Source organism: Sander lucioperca, chromosome 2 (genome assembly GCF_008315115.2).
Source record: "Sander lucioperca isolate FBNREF2018 chromosome 2, SLUC_FBN_1.2, whole genome shotgun sequence".
NCBI lineage: Eukaryota > Metazoa > Chordata > Actinopteri > Perciformes > Percidae > Sander > Sander lucioperca.
This window is the reverse complement of record NC_050174.1, coordinates 48,388,706-48,403,467: the sequence shown is the minus strand read 5'-3', so window position 1 is coordinate 48,403,467 and position 14,762 is coordinate 48,388,706. Positions and strand designations below refer to the sequence as shown.

At 41.9% G+C, this 14,762-nt stretch overlaps 1 protein-coding gene across 7 annotated transcripts in view; it reads left to right on the top strand.

The window, feature by feature from the left end:
- Nucleotides 1-12,310, top strand: part of LOC116056993 (scavenger receptor cysteine-rich type 1 protein M160-like) — a 1,012,348-nt gene extending 1,000,038 nt beyond the window's left edge. For 4 of the 7 annotated variants that reach the window (XM_035999024.1, XM_035999021.1, XM_035999020.1 and 1 more), the window contains 9 exons: nucleotides 2,491-2,805; nucleotides 2,899-3,186; nucleotides 6,555-6,869; nucleotides 6,963-7,256; nucleotides 8,907-9,221; nucleotides 9,310-9,600; nucleotides 9,794-10,123; nucleotides 11,416-11,498; nucleotides 11,606-12,310. In XM_035999024.1, coding sequence (XP_035854917.1) covers nucleotides 2,491-2,805; nucleotides 2,899-3,186; nucleotides 6,555-6,869; nucleotides 6,963-7,256; nucleotides 8,907-9,221; nucleotides 9,310-9,600; nucleotides 9,794-10,123; nucleotides 11,416-11,498; nucleotides 11,606-11,725 — 2,351 coding nt within the window. In that variant the 3' untranslated portion in view covers nucleotides 11,726-12,310. The remainder of the gene's footprint in view (nucleotides 1-2,490; nucleotides 2,806-2,898; nucleotides 3,187-6,554; nucleotides 6,870-6,962; nucleotides 7,257-8,906; nucleotides 9,222-9,309; nucleotides 9,601-9,793; nucleotides 10,124-11,415; nucleotides 11,499-11,605) is intronic. The other 3 variants (XM_035999023.1, XM_035999022.1, XM_035999025.1) reach the window with 3 other exon arrangements.
- Nucleotides 12,311-14,762: the final 2,452 nt, after the last annotated feature.

Here is a 14,762-nt window from a genome sequence, read left to right as displayed (position 1 = left end):
TAATTGTCTGAACAGAGTAGTTGAATGATAAATAATTATATAGATTCACAGGTCATTCCAATAGATCTAATGCACATTGATATAAACCAAATCATGGTTATGCATCTTATCAATAACCCACAAATTTAAGTCTAAGGGCATTTTTTTCATATCTTCTCAAATTTACCTAGAAGTGTATTTGATATACCCTGATAGCCATGTATTTTACATCATGTTCAGAACACACTCAGCTTTCTTTTAATTGAGGCTAAAATTAGTTCTAGAGCAATGTGTAATGTGATAATTTGGCCCTAAAGCTAAAAAATTTATATTTTCTTTTTGAAATTCTTAAAATTTCTTGTGTAAAACCCAACTTTACTCATGTGATCTAATTGGTTTTTTTTGCTTGAAATGAGTTTACCAAAGTCTTAGGTTCACAAAAGTACTGTAATATATCAATAAAATAGTAGATACTTGTAAATGTAATATCGCTTTTTGAGTAGAAGCGTTGTCACTACTCGCTGAATGGAAGAAAATATGATGGCTAGTAATAAGAAGACACTGGCGTTGTCAGCTCTTGGGCTTCTTCTTGTGGAAGAAGCACTGATTCGCTAGTCAAGGGCTAGCACTCCACCAATCAGATTGGTCATTGAGTCCGACTGCCCACTGGCCGATTCAACAAGTCAAATCGGCCCAAATGAACTCCGACAGCTCCTCCGACTGATGACGGCATGGAACACACACAAACAGACTTGAGTCACTGACCTTGCCAGACTGTACGACGGCCGATAATTGGGTTGGTGTGTCAGAGCCTTTAGGCCAAGTGGCTTTTCCATTTCATCATTCTCCAGCTGTCCAAAGATGATACAATGCAGTCAGGATAGTTCACTGCTAGGTATATTCGAGAGTGGTAGGTAGGTCCATGGATTGCTTACACAAAATGGGGACGGAGATGTGAGTAAACCAATTGTAATGAGCGAGACATATAGTGATCTTGACTCGCACTCTTCCTGTCTTTTCTGTATCCTTTTAAACAGCAGAAGTGATGTATGATCTCGCGGTAAAAAAGCGGAAGATGACGTTTCGCTGATTGTGAAGGTATTCAAACCGCGTTTTTATGCCACAATATCGCCGAAATATTAATATAAACATTGCAAAAGCATCATTTTTTGATAGATGCAGCAGCTCGACTTGTCTTCAACCTCCCCAAGTTCTCTCACACTACACCGCTCCTCCGCTCTCTTCACTGGTTACCGATTGCTGCCTGCATCTGCTTCAAGACACTAGTACTTGCATACAGTGCCACGAACGGATCAGCCCCAGCATACATCCACAGCATGGTCAAACCCTATACCCCAACCCGCCCACTCCGCTCTACATCAGCTAACCTGCTCGCTGCCCCCTTACAGCGAGGGTCAAACCCTATACCCCAACCCGCCCACTCTGCTCTGCATCAGCCAACCTGTTTGCTGTCCTGGCTCCTAAATGGTGGAATGAGCTCCCTATTGACATCAGGATGGTCGAAACCCTACGCATCTTCCGCCGAAGGCTAAAAACACATCTCTTCCGACTGCACATCGGATAAACATTAAAAAAAACAAGTATATATATGAATTTGACTTTGTAGTTGAAGCTGCACTTTCATATGGCTCTTTGTAGTTTTGCTTATTTAAAGCTAATGAACTTGCACTTACTACTTGTCTGGAGTTTGCACCTTCAGGGTTTAAAGCACTTAATTGGAAGTCGCTTTGGATAAAAGTGTCAGCTAAATAACATGTAATGTAATGTAATGTAATAAGATGCGTGCATAGACCTCAGATGGTTCAGATGAGAGAAAAACTAAATAAATGGTGCAAATCAGGTTATTACGTGTAATTGCAATAAAGGAATGAAAGGTATGCCAAAATAACCCCACCAGGATGAAGATTTGTCTGAATTCATACTTTTACATGTCTTTCCACAGGACAAAAGCAAACAACTTTTAAAATGATGGATTTCTGAATGGAGTTTGGATTAATCAGGGTTGTGCTAACATTGTAGCTGCTCCGTCAACACAATAACAGACAGGTGACTTCAGAACTTACCGGGTAGTCTTACTTTTTCCAAAGAAAGCCCCATTTCGAGTCTGCCCTCTGTCAATAAGGATGAGCTCAAGAACGCTAAAATAATCTGTTCCTCCATTTGCGCTTCAACAATTTCAGGACATCAGAGGATTTAAACACTGATTAGCTTTGAAGACACAGTGGCATATTCCTTGCTCAACTTCAAATATTTCAACTTGTCTCATTCACATCTTTCCATTGACTTTGTATGTAACCTCGCCCCAAAATACTTATGAAATGCAGGCGGTGTGACCATGCTGTAAAGATGAGTTCTGTTGGTGATGATCAACTTCTGTTGGAACTGTGCTGAGTCCAGTTTGAATCAGTGAACAGTTGTTTGATGACTAATTTTTTTTTAGTGTCTGGTGTCTTTTCTCTCTCTCTATTGTATCTTCTATCATCTCTCCAGACTCTGTCAGGCTGGTGAATGGGACCAGTCTGTGCTCAGGCAGACTGGAGGTGAAGACTAACAAGTCTACGCAGCACTGGTCCTCAGTGTGTGAAGATGACTTTGACCAGCAGGATGCAGAGGTGGTCTGTAGGGAGCTTGGCTGTGGGGCTCCTTCAGTCCTCCAGGGGGCGCTCTATGGAGAAGTGGAGCCTCCAATGAGGACCAAAGAGTTCCAGTGTGCAGGCCATGAGTCTGCTCTCCTGGACTGTAGAAGCTCAGGCTCAGATAGAAACACATGCTCACCTGGAAAAGCTGTTGGACTCACCTGCTCAGGTAGGAGAGGAGCCGCAGCTCTGATTTGGTTCATTTCTGTTCTAATGAAACTCACTTTGTTCTTTTGCTGATGACTCTCTGGTTTCTGTTCAGAGTCTGATGCCCTCAGGTTGGTGGGAGGAGCCAGTCGCTGTGCAGGATCACTAGAGCTGAAGCATCACGGAGAATGGAGACGAGTGAGTTTCTCTTACTGGACCCTGAAGACAGCAGCTGCTGCCTGCAGAGAGTTGGAATGTGGCTCTGCTGTTTCTTTAGGGGGAAAAGCATCCTCAGACAGATCTCTGTTGAGGATCTGGTCTGACTGTGTTCAGTCTGGATCTGCTCTGAGGGAATGTGCATCACCAGCTTCTTCTCCCTTCATCGTGGATCTCACATGCTCAGGTGAGCCCATCGGTGACATCATCCATGATATCATCTATGACATAATTTATGACATCATCTATGACATCATATATGACAGTAATGTGTGCTCCTTCCTCTGTCCCAGTGACAGTCAGTGGTTTCCATTTGACTGACCTGTAAAGGACAATGACATCCTAAAGTGTAGAGAAGTGGGCTTGTTTCTGGAAGTTTTAAATGGTCTGTCTGTCTGTCTGTCTGTCTGTCTGTCTGTCTGTCTGTCCGTCCGTCCATTTGTCTGTGACATTACTCCCATATTCAGGTTCCATTTTGTTGAACAGAGGGTGAATGCGATTTTTTTTAGTTTTCAGCAGTGATCCAGAATGAAAATCTGCATAAATTATAAAGTAAAACCAAAGAACTATTTATTAATTTCTCCAGAGCCCATGGAACAGCCCAGGATATCTCTCACAACCCAATTTGCATAAATAACGAACCTGTTGAGATGGTTTCATGTTTCAAATACCTTGGACTCACCCTACACTAAACTGTTTTAATCAACACACCACTGACATCCATAAACACTGCCAACAAAGACTCTCTGCCATCCGCAAACTGAATGCTCTTTCAGTTGCTTCTTGTCACCTACTACTTATACTGAATAAGAGCATACTCCAATCCATTATCCTCTACTGCTCCCCCTGCTTTTTCAACATGTTACCTAACACCAACAAACAAACTAATTTGCGTGACCCCGATTGCATCAAAAATAATTGGCCTTCCCATCCCCAACCTATCAGACCTCAACAGCAAAGCCACCAAACGCAAAGCATGGGGGAGTCCAGTCATCCCCTCTCCCCCTTCTTCACACTGCTTCCATCAGGATGCAGATACAGGTCCGTGGTCTGAAGACAGGTCCGATACAGTATGAGTATTGTGCCTTCTGCCATAGCATCCCTAAATTAAGCTCCCCAGCTATATGATTATTCAACCCAGGCTCATGGCAGGTCGTGAAATGGTCACGTAATTTAATCTATTGATTTGTGTACACGGACACGTTTATTTTGTTTTTTTCGTGGTGGTCAGCACGTTTTTAAAACTAATGTATTTCAATGGGAAGCATCTTTCATGATCACAGCACGACTACAGTAGCGAGTAGTATGAAATGCCGAAAACAACACAGGACTTTGACTAAGGAGACCGGGAATCGTGTCCCGTGTGTCATGTTTCCTTTCCTCGTTCTTTTCCTAAACCCAACCATCCCGTTGTTGTCCGGCGTCCCCCAGAGACCGGCCCGCGTCCCCCATAGACCGCATAACGTTTCTCGTGTTTCATGTTTCCCGCGTGTCATGTTTCCTTTCCCCGTTCTTCTTTTCTTAAACCCAACCTCCGTGTTCCCATTACGCGCTGACCACCATGAAAAAAATTACATAAACGTGTCCGTGTACACAAATCAATAGATTAAAAATGACGTGACCAGTTCACGAATTGTTGTGAGACCATTTTGGATTGTTATGCGTGTGCGTTATTTATATGTTGTATATAATGCCCTCAAGTGGTGCTAGTGGAACAGGTTTGAACTGTGCATCATAGGGTGTTTGGGGTGAAGGTGCCTCTGTTTATTGTATGTGTATGTATATTTGTGAGGCCCTGTACAGACTGTGAAGACTAATTTCCACAGTGGAAAAAAAACAATTTATCTATCTAGCTAGCTGTTTCACAGTTCAACCAAACCACATTTGGCCAGCAGTGAAGTCCCAAACTCACACTCGGGGACTGTTTTAACAAGGAAATCAGATTGCAGTCCTATGTATATAAAATACACAATAAACGCTAAGCTATATGGTCTATCTGTCATCGTTTGCTCGACCCTGCTCATAAGTTACACCATTGTTCTTTTTCTCTCGTTCTCTCTCTTCTTCCTCTTCGTGTGATTACACAGAGGTCAAAGGAAATCACACTCTCACAGGTCATTAATCCTTTAAGGGAAATAAGAATTATTAAGCCTTTTCATTTACTGAACGAGCTTTCAAAAACATAATGGAAATATATTTATATTATTAACTGTAACTAGTTGTCTGAACGGAGTAGTTGAACGATAAATCTTATTAAAGATGCACAGATCCTTCCAAAAGATCTAATGCACATTGACATAAACCAAATCATAGTTATGCATCTTATTAATAACCCACAAATTTAAGATGAAAGAAAAACTAAATAACTGGTGTGAATCAGGTTATTACATGTAATTGCAATAAACTAATGAAAAATATGATAAATGACAAAATAACAGCACCATGATGAAGATTTGTAAAATGTCTGAATTCATTCTTTATCGGGTCTGTCCACAAGACAAAAGCTAATGCTTTTAAAATGCTTGATTTCTGAATGGAGTTTGGTTCGATCAGAGCTATGCTAACATTGTAGCTGCTCCATCAACAAAACAACAGACACATGACTTCAGAACTTACCGGGTAGTCTTACTCTTCCCAAAGAAAGCTCCTTTTGCACTGCTCTCTGTTAACATAATGAGGAGCTACAGACAGCTACAATAATTTCTTCATCTATTTCTGCTTCAACAACGTAATGACATAGTCATAGCGTCACAGAATTTCTTGTTTGAGTTAAAATATTTCAACTTATGTCATTCACTTCTTCCCATTGACTTTCTCATTGACATTCTTTATTGGAAATTACCCGTTGATCTGAACCATATCATTTTAAAAGGCATCCTCAAAAACACGAGTACAATAAAAAGTTTTTGAACATATTTCTTAACATTATAAAGGAAAAGCAAAAACAAAACAAAGACCAATAACAAAACTCAAGCACAGACACTCACACTTGTGCATAATGAGAGCTTAACAATAATCTTGCTTGCGATATTCATAGAGAAGAGTTAAAGGTGCAATATGAGTTCCTGCATGGTTTCAGCGCAATTTCATTTTTGTCTCAAATCGTAGGCATCTCTCCTTGATCCGCTAGCTGCCTGCCCCCTGAATACACTGTGAAAAAGCCAGATCTCAGGAGACAACACAGGGGTCGTAAACATCAAACAAACACTAGAGGCACAGGCCGTGCACCAAAATACAACAAACCACTCCAGCCAATCATCGGCAAGATGGTTGGGGGAGGGGGTGGGGGTTAGTGACAGTTAGTTAGTCATGACAGTTACGGAAACATGGGGGGAGCGGCGAGCTTGCTCTGTTTTGTTTGAAATTTACTTGGAATGTCAACAGAAGTGACCGTGCAGGAACTCATAGTGCACCTTTAACTTACATGGGAAAGTGATGGCAAACAGTACAGTTTGAGTCCAGTTTGAATCAGTGAATTGTTGTTTGATGGCATCTTTTTATTCTGTGTCTGGTGTCTTTTCTCTCTCTCTATTGTATCTTCTATCATCTCTCCAGACTCTGTCAGGCTGGTGAATGGGACCAGTCTGTGCTCAGGCAGACTGGAGGTGAAGACTAACCAGTCTACCCAGCACTGGTCCTCAGTGTGTGAAGATGACTTTGACCAGCAGGATGCAGAAGTGGTCTGTAGGGAGCTTGGCTGTGGGGCTCCTTCCATCCTCCAGGGGGCGCTCTATGGAGAAGTGGAGCCTCCAATGAGGACCAAAGAGTTCCAGTGTGGAGGCCATGAGTCTGCTCTCCTGGACTGTAGAAGCTCAGGCTCAGATAGAAACACCTGCTCACCTGGAAAAGCTGTTGGACTCACCTGCTCAGGTAGGAGAGGAGCTGCAGCTCTGATTTAGTTCATTTCTGTTCTAATGAAATTCACTTTGTTCTTTTGCTGATGACTCTCTGGTTTCTGTTCAGAGCCTGATTTTGTCAGGTTGGTGGGAGGAGCCAGTCGCTGTGCAGGAGCACTGGAGGTGAAACAGGGAGAATGGAGACCAGTCATTTACATTGACTCTGACTGGACCCTAAATACAGCAGCTGCTTTCTGCAGAGAGTTAGACTGTGGCTCTGCTATTTCTGTAGGAAAGAGAGAAGAGTTCACACGCAGATCAGTGTGGGGGATCAGCTCTGTCTGTGTTCAGTCTGGATCTGTTCTGAGGGAGTGTGTAGATTCAGCATCCTTTAAGTCCTTCCTGAATCTCACCTGCTCAGGTAAGCCCATCAGTGACATCATCTATGACATTAACAATGACAGTAATGTGTGCTCCTTACTCTGTCACAGTGAGAGTCAGTGGTTTCCATTGGCCTGAACTGTAAAGTTATCCAGGAGTGTAGAGAAGTGGGCTTGTTTCTAGAAGCCTCAAGCTGTCTGTCTGTCTGTCTGCCTGCCTGCCTGTCTGTCTGTCTGTCTGTCTGTAACATGACTTCCTTATTCAGGATCCGTTTGGTTGAACTGAGGGTGAATGCGACCTGTAAATGTGCAGATTGTTTTTTAGTTTTCAGTGGTGATCCAGAATAATCTGGAGAATTTAGCAAAGTGCTTTCTTGTTTAGGTTTGGGGAACATCCAGACTTACATTTTGACTTTTAATTTATTATTTAATTGTGCAGAAGTTTCTGCAGAATGTTCTGCTGAATTGTGTGTTGCTGATACACATGTCGACGTCAACACAGAGCATCCTGCGCAGGGCTCAACACTTTTTTATTTTTATTTTATTTAACCAGGTAGGCCGTCGAGAACAGATTCTTATTTGCAACGACGACCTGGCCAAGAATAAAGCATAAGTGTGCAAGACAACATACAGTTTCACATACAGTACAATACAGGAATATATAATACAATAAGATACATAAAGTACAGATTAAGTAAGCATTACAAAGCTGCCGCAAAGTGAGCTGTAAGTAAGGCGATGGATATGCAAAAGTGTAATGCAAAAGGTAATAACACAATATACATGAATAGACAATCTATATAAATGCTGAGATGTAGTAAAGAGTCAAAAACCAGTTAGTGCATTTTGTGGTCTAGTTAGTGATGTAGGTCAGTCATAACACAATATACATGAATAGACAGTCTATATAAATGCTGAAATGTAGTGAAGAGTCAATATACAGTTAGTGCAGATTGTGGTCTAGATGATGATGTAGATCAGGAGATTTACACACATTTTGTGACAACATTGGTGTGATGAATAACAGTTGAGCATGCCAGGGCAGATGAATAGTGCAAAAGAGCGTAAACACATATGAAAGCAGTGCAGGTGAATATGTGCATCTGTGCAACTATGCAATAGGGCATGACAGAGATAATGGAATAAGGGTGTGCAAAACAGTGGATGAAAGACGGGGAACAGTTAGCACGTACAGTGATCGGACAGGAGCTCAGACAGGCTCAGGCTTCCTGTCCGTCATTACAGCTGAAGACTGACTGTAATGGAGTATGGCGTCACTTTCTACCATATAAATCACCAATATACTGACTGTATGTTTCCTGGGCTTATATACTAAGTCTAGTTTGGATGGGTTATTATTCGGTTTGATATAGATAGACGGAAACAAAGTAGCGAGATGGAAAAGAAAACAAATGCGTGCGTATGCATGTATGTATGCATCTATGTGCATGCATGTGTTTATGTGAGTGTAGGTAGGTAGATATATGGTAGATGTATGTGTATGTAAACTGAAGCACAAATTGTTTTATATTTAACTAAAGGATAAAAATAGAAAAAGGGTGTAGGACCAGAAAACATTTTTTTGAATTTCTTCCCACCCCTTTTTGAACATGGGAATTTCTTATTTGAATCACTTACAATAACTTTGGAAGATTGTGCTGAGATGTACATGTGCTTATTTATCTCTGCAGACTCTGTCAGGCTGGTGAATGGGACCAGTCTGTGCTCAGGCAGACTGGAGGTGAAGACTAACCAGTCTACCCAGCGCTGGTCCTCAGTGTGTGAAGATGACTTTGATCAGCAGGATGCAGAGGTGGTCTGTAGGGAGCTTGGCTGTGGGGCTCCTTCAGTCCTCCAGGGGGCGCTCTATGGAGAAGTGGAGGCTCCAATGAGGACCAAAGAGTTCCAGTGTGGAGGCAATGAGTCTGCTCTCCTGGACTGTAGAAGCTCAGGCTCAGATAGAAACACCTGCTCACCTGGAAAAGCTGTTGGACTCACCTGTTCAGGTAAAAGAGGAGCTGCAGCTTTGATTTGATTCTGTTCTAATGAAATTTACTTTGTTCTTATGCTGATGACTCTCTGGTTTCTATTTAGAGACTGGTGTGGTCAGGTTGCTGGGAGGAGACAGTCGCTGTGCAGGAACACTAGAGCTAAAACATAATAGAGAATGGAGAGCAGTGATTGGTTCTGGCTCAACACTGAAGATAGCAGCTGCTGCCTGCAGAGAGTTGAGCTGTGGCTCTGCTGTTTCTGTAGTAGACAGAGAAGAGTTCTCAGTCAAATATGTGTGGAAGATCTGGTCTGACTGTGTTGAGTCTGGATCTGCTCTGAGGGAGTGTGCTGCATCAGATTTATCTTCCTTAATCCCAAATCTTACCTGCTCAGGTAAACCGACATCATCTATGACATCATCTATGACAGTAATGTGTGCTCGTTACTCTGTCCCAGTGACAGTCAGTGGTTTCCATTGGACTGAATTGTAAAGTTATCCAGGACAATGACATCCTATATTGTAGAGAAGTGGGCTTGTTACTGGAAGATTCAAACAGTCTGTCTGTCTGTCTGTCTGTGTTTACAGACCTGCTGCTTCAGCCCAACATCTCTGTGTCCTCCTCCTTGGACAGGGTGTCCGAGGCCCAGCAGGAGAGATTCCAGGTGTTCTGGCACTCCGACTTCACCATCAGCTGCTCCATCCAGCCACAGTACCCAGGAGGCTCTTTCCAGCTCACCTTCACCTCCTCCCACTCAGCACACAACTCAATCCAGCCAGCTGTCAATCACTCTGCCCACTTCCTGTTTCCTGCTGCAGAGCCCGCCCACCAAGGAAGCTACAGCTGTGTTTATCACCTCTATGTTTTCTCTCATAACTTCTCCTCTGAGAGCCATGTGCTCTCCCTCGGCGTCATAGGTAAGCTGACTGTTTACAGGTTTGGAGACGATGATTGGTCCAAACTGAGTGAAAATGATCAGCTGACAACATGTTTCTGGACTGACTCTGTGATGATTGTCATCGTGTTACACGTGTAAGATAGTCATCGTGTTACACGTGTAAGATAGTAACCAAACTAATACAAAGTTTAAAAATGGTAACAGCTAACAATAAATTATGGGACAGAGCATGTTTGGTTACGAGGATAACTCTGGGTCTCTGAGAACTGAGTGAGGTGTTTCACTATAAAAATAACCTTCTGACATGACCAATCACAAAGCTTCACTGCTCCCACACCTATCAGAACACCCCTTAGCCCCTAACTGTAGAAGGTATAGTCCTTCATTTCCTCCAGTTTATTTCCCAAAGAAACATGTGGACAGCAGGATGGAACCACAGACCCTGAGATAAGTAGCTCTATGTCCTGACCCCCCACAACGTGATAATCATGCCACACGGAATATGCTGAATATTAAACTAATTTAAAACATTTAAAGTGCTCATACTATGCTTTTTGGCTTTTTCCCTTTCCTTTATTTTGTGCATGTTATAGGTTTACAAAGTGAGTCCAATCCAACCATCTCCAACATAAAACACTGTTCACAAACTGCTCCAAACAGCTCCATTGTAGTCCAGCCTTTACTTCAGAGATGAACGCTTGTTACTTTGTAACACACGTTATAACACCAAAACAAATTCCTTGTATGTCTAAAAAACGTACTTGGCAATAAAGCTTTTCTGATTCTGATTCTGATTCTGATAATGCTCGCCTAGCTGCTAGCATGGCATGCCCTAATACTCTTCTGACTGGCTAGTAGTCCTTACCTAGCTACTGTCAGGACACACCCTCATACTCTGCTTCTGACTGGCTAGTAGTCCTAACCTAGGTACTGTCAGGGCACGCCCTCATACTCTGCTTCTGACTGGCTAGTAGTCCTTACCCAAGTTATGCAGATTTTCATGATTGCCATGCTACTCTGAGGCTTTGGACTAAGTTTGAAAAAGATTGGCCATTAGGTGTCGCTACAGATATACACAAGTACATTAGTACATTTAATGAAAGCCTTATCCGATTTTTATGAAATTTGGAGTATGGGTTGTAGGACTATTTGAGACTATGGCATAATATGAAGTAAATATGACGTGCGCCAAATGTGAGCGTTAAGTGTCCATGTTGAAGTGATTTTAGATTTCAGGTCAGTTTGTGTTTAATGGGAGCTGTTGGACTCATGATGTTGTGTGATGTGTTGACTGTCCATGTGTTCCATCAGATCCGAGGCCTTTAATCATCAGAGCGATCCTCCTGCCGCTGATTCTGCTGGTGGTGAACACTTTCCTTTACTTTTACTGTACGGTACGGACACTCTCTCTCTGTCTGTTGTTTCCACCACTGACTGTTTGTTGAACTGAAGAGAGGAGTGATGCAGAAAGTCACATCTGTGTGCTGGCATGTCTCTCCAGGCCAACAGGGGGCAGCTGCCGTGCAGACAGAACAACATTGAGCCGGATTATTATAACCTGGGTGTTCCTGCAGCTGAAAGGCGGCCGACTGAAGAGGAAGGAGCTCAGGGAGCAGAGTAGCACCTCCAAGGAGCTCATCTTACATCCCCACTTGGGAATTCCTATTCATTTACCCTTACAAAACCTTTAAATTCATGTATTGGTCATCATTGGTGTCCCCCCACTTGTGTGCAAAATGCGGGGCCCCTGGGGCCTTTCTGTGAGGATTTTTTGAAAAGTGGAAATATATTGAATACTGAAACATTATTATTCTTCCCAGATGTCCGAACCCTGTTTTAGGGACCCAGTAGGGGTCATTGACACAGACCCAGGACCACCAGAATTGGGTCACATATTCTACAGAACACCATATTTGATACTGAAAGGTTTCCAGGTCATTAAATTCATTTTAAAAGTTCCACATCTCAGATTTTCACTTAAACTTGCCCTTATGACCTTTAGGGGCAAGATCTTGGGACATTTAGCAAGAATTTTGCAGTTTAGGTCAGGACCCTTGCGAACACCAAACCCAAAATTTCCAAATGTCTCAATATTAGAGGAGGCTTAAACCCGGAAATTTGGAAGGCTCTTTTAGTTGTTCTCTCTTAATAAATGTACATCTTTGGGGTCCTTGGCATGGACCCAAGAACACCAAAACCGGGTCACACATTTTTTTTTTTTTTTCATCACAAGGGACTTGGGTCACACATTTAACAGAACATCTTTGATACTGAAAATGTCTTTTGTTCAATTTTTAATTTTAACTGATATTTGGCCTTGAGGGTCCTGGCTCAAATAGCCATTGCAAATAGTGTTCTTACCCAAGTAACTCCTTCTCCAAGGAGATGTGTACATTGAGTTACCCTGAAAAGAAGAACTATGAAGCCCATAGATAGCCCTCCCCCCGTTCCCCTGCTTTTCCCAGATGGGGAAGGACACTTGGGAAGTGTTTCATTCATGAATTTTAGTCTGCCCAAGGCTATGGAACGTTTTGGTAAGATTTTTAATGGTGCATTTGGTGCTCGCAAGTGTCCTGCCCAAATGTGTTCCCAAAAGTTTCCCAAAAGTTCCTGAGTGTCCTAAAGTATGCCCTTTTGTCCCAGGGTCAGGGACAGAGGGGACATCATGGCTGTGTCCCCCTGCAAGTGGAATTGATGACATTACATTACATGTCATTTAGCTGACGCTTTTATCCAAAGCGACTTACAATTGCTACAGTATATACGTCAGAGGTAACACACCTCTGCAGCAACTAAGGGTTAAGTGTCTTGCTCAGGGACACAATGGTTGATGTATCGCAGTGGGAATCGAACCCCAGGTCTCCCACACCAAAGACGTGTCATATCCACTGCGACATCACCACCTCCTGATGACAATTGGAAAGAGTTCTCAAAAACCTTAGAATAATTACCGCGCTGCACCCTTCTGCTGGGAGGAGGCCAGACAGATTTTGCACAAATATTTAATGTTCAAATTACATTAGCGGACATTTCAACAATTGAACAGAAAACAGAAAACTCAGAGCCCCCTGCTGTGTGTAGATCCAGGTTGGTGAACAACATCTGGTGCCATGTTGACGATCTGTTGGTGTTTGGGATTAAAGAAATACAATGAAGGAATCAAAGTAATGTAGCTCGCACACACAGTACAATATTAAAAATCAGAGGCTGTTTTCCCACAAATTTCATGTTATTTCATAAAAATTGTTTGTTTTTATACTTAAGGAATTTAATAATATTGTAATGACTGATTTTATTTTTCGTAATGAATTTCTAATTTCATGAAGTCCAGTTTAGACAAAAGATTTGCAATGACATGAAACAGTTTTAGTACGTTGCTATGGAGATGATACACCGTCTCATTGGTAGAAACTGGCAGCTTTCAGAACGCTGCAGACAAATCTTTGGTCTAAACTGGACCTAAAAAACAAAAATATAATTGATAAATGCTTAATTCATAACAATTGTGCTTATATTGCTTGTCAGGATTTTTGCTTATGTTTGTATTCAAGCATTTTGATTAATTTTGTGCATAAATCCACATTGTGTAACATTGGTATTTTTTGTGATTTGGCACCCCGACAGTTTCAGAGTGTAATTCCTTCTACACTGCTATTGTACACATGGACAGCTGTAACGTTAGCATTCCCCCGCCCCGGGCCTGAAAGCCTCCTCCTCCCAGCGGTCCAAGTGGTGGTGCCGTAAAGTGTTACGCACTTTTCCCGGGAGATCGTACCCATGTGACGGCAGAGGGGCAATGACAGAGGCAACTTTCTCTGTTACAAGTCAGAATAGCACCAATATGATTTAGAAGCTGATATTTAAATTTAAAATAGTTACACAATGTTGCTTTATGTAATTTACTTTCGTGTTTAAATTGTTTGATTCATTTTGTACGTATAGAGATATTTGGCCGATGTTAATCCAGCTCTGTGTCATGGCAGTGTGTGCAGATAAACGCTGTTTGGCTTCTTTAACTTCTCTGGTTTAGATATGAGGACATAAAACTGTGGCTCCGTGCTTTTTTAGAAGCTGTAATTTAAAAAAAAAAAAAAAAAAAGGAAGAAAAAAACAGAACAACTTATATAATTTTGTTTTATGTAAATTACTGACTTTTGTGTTAGTTTTTTAATTAATTTTGTACTAAAAGCAATGCCTGAAATGGGCCGGAATTCAGCAGTACCGAGTTCTGGCACTACTGATTTTTGTCCACATGAGTAGCGTTACTTCTAAAAGTTATTATCAGTATTATTAAAAGGCTGATATTTATACCAAAATATATTGTAAATCATACATAAAACCAAGCAATTCTATGTAAAATCAGATATTCAGCCCCCCATAGATCCTTTGTTTCATAACCAAAATGTCAGACAGTGAGATTGGCACCCCCACAAGATATACGTGTGAATATAAATATACCCAAGACTAGATCATGTCATCAAACTGTTAGGTACTGTAAGGTACTGGCAATGTTTTGGTCCAATTTAGGCACTGCTTTAAGAGATACATTTTTAGTCCATCTCTGTGTCATGGCAGTGTGTGCATATAAACATTGTGTGGCAGAAATCCCTGCAAAGCAGAGCTGCAAAAGGTCAGCCGAGATCGGTCCGTTTCTCGTC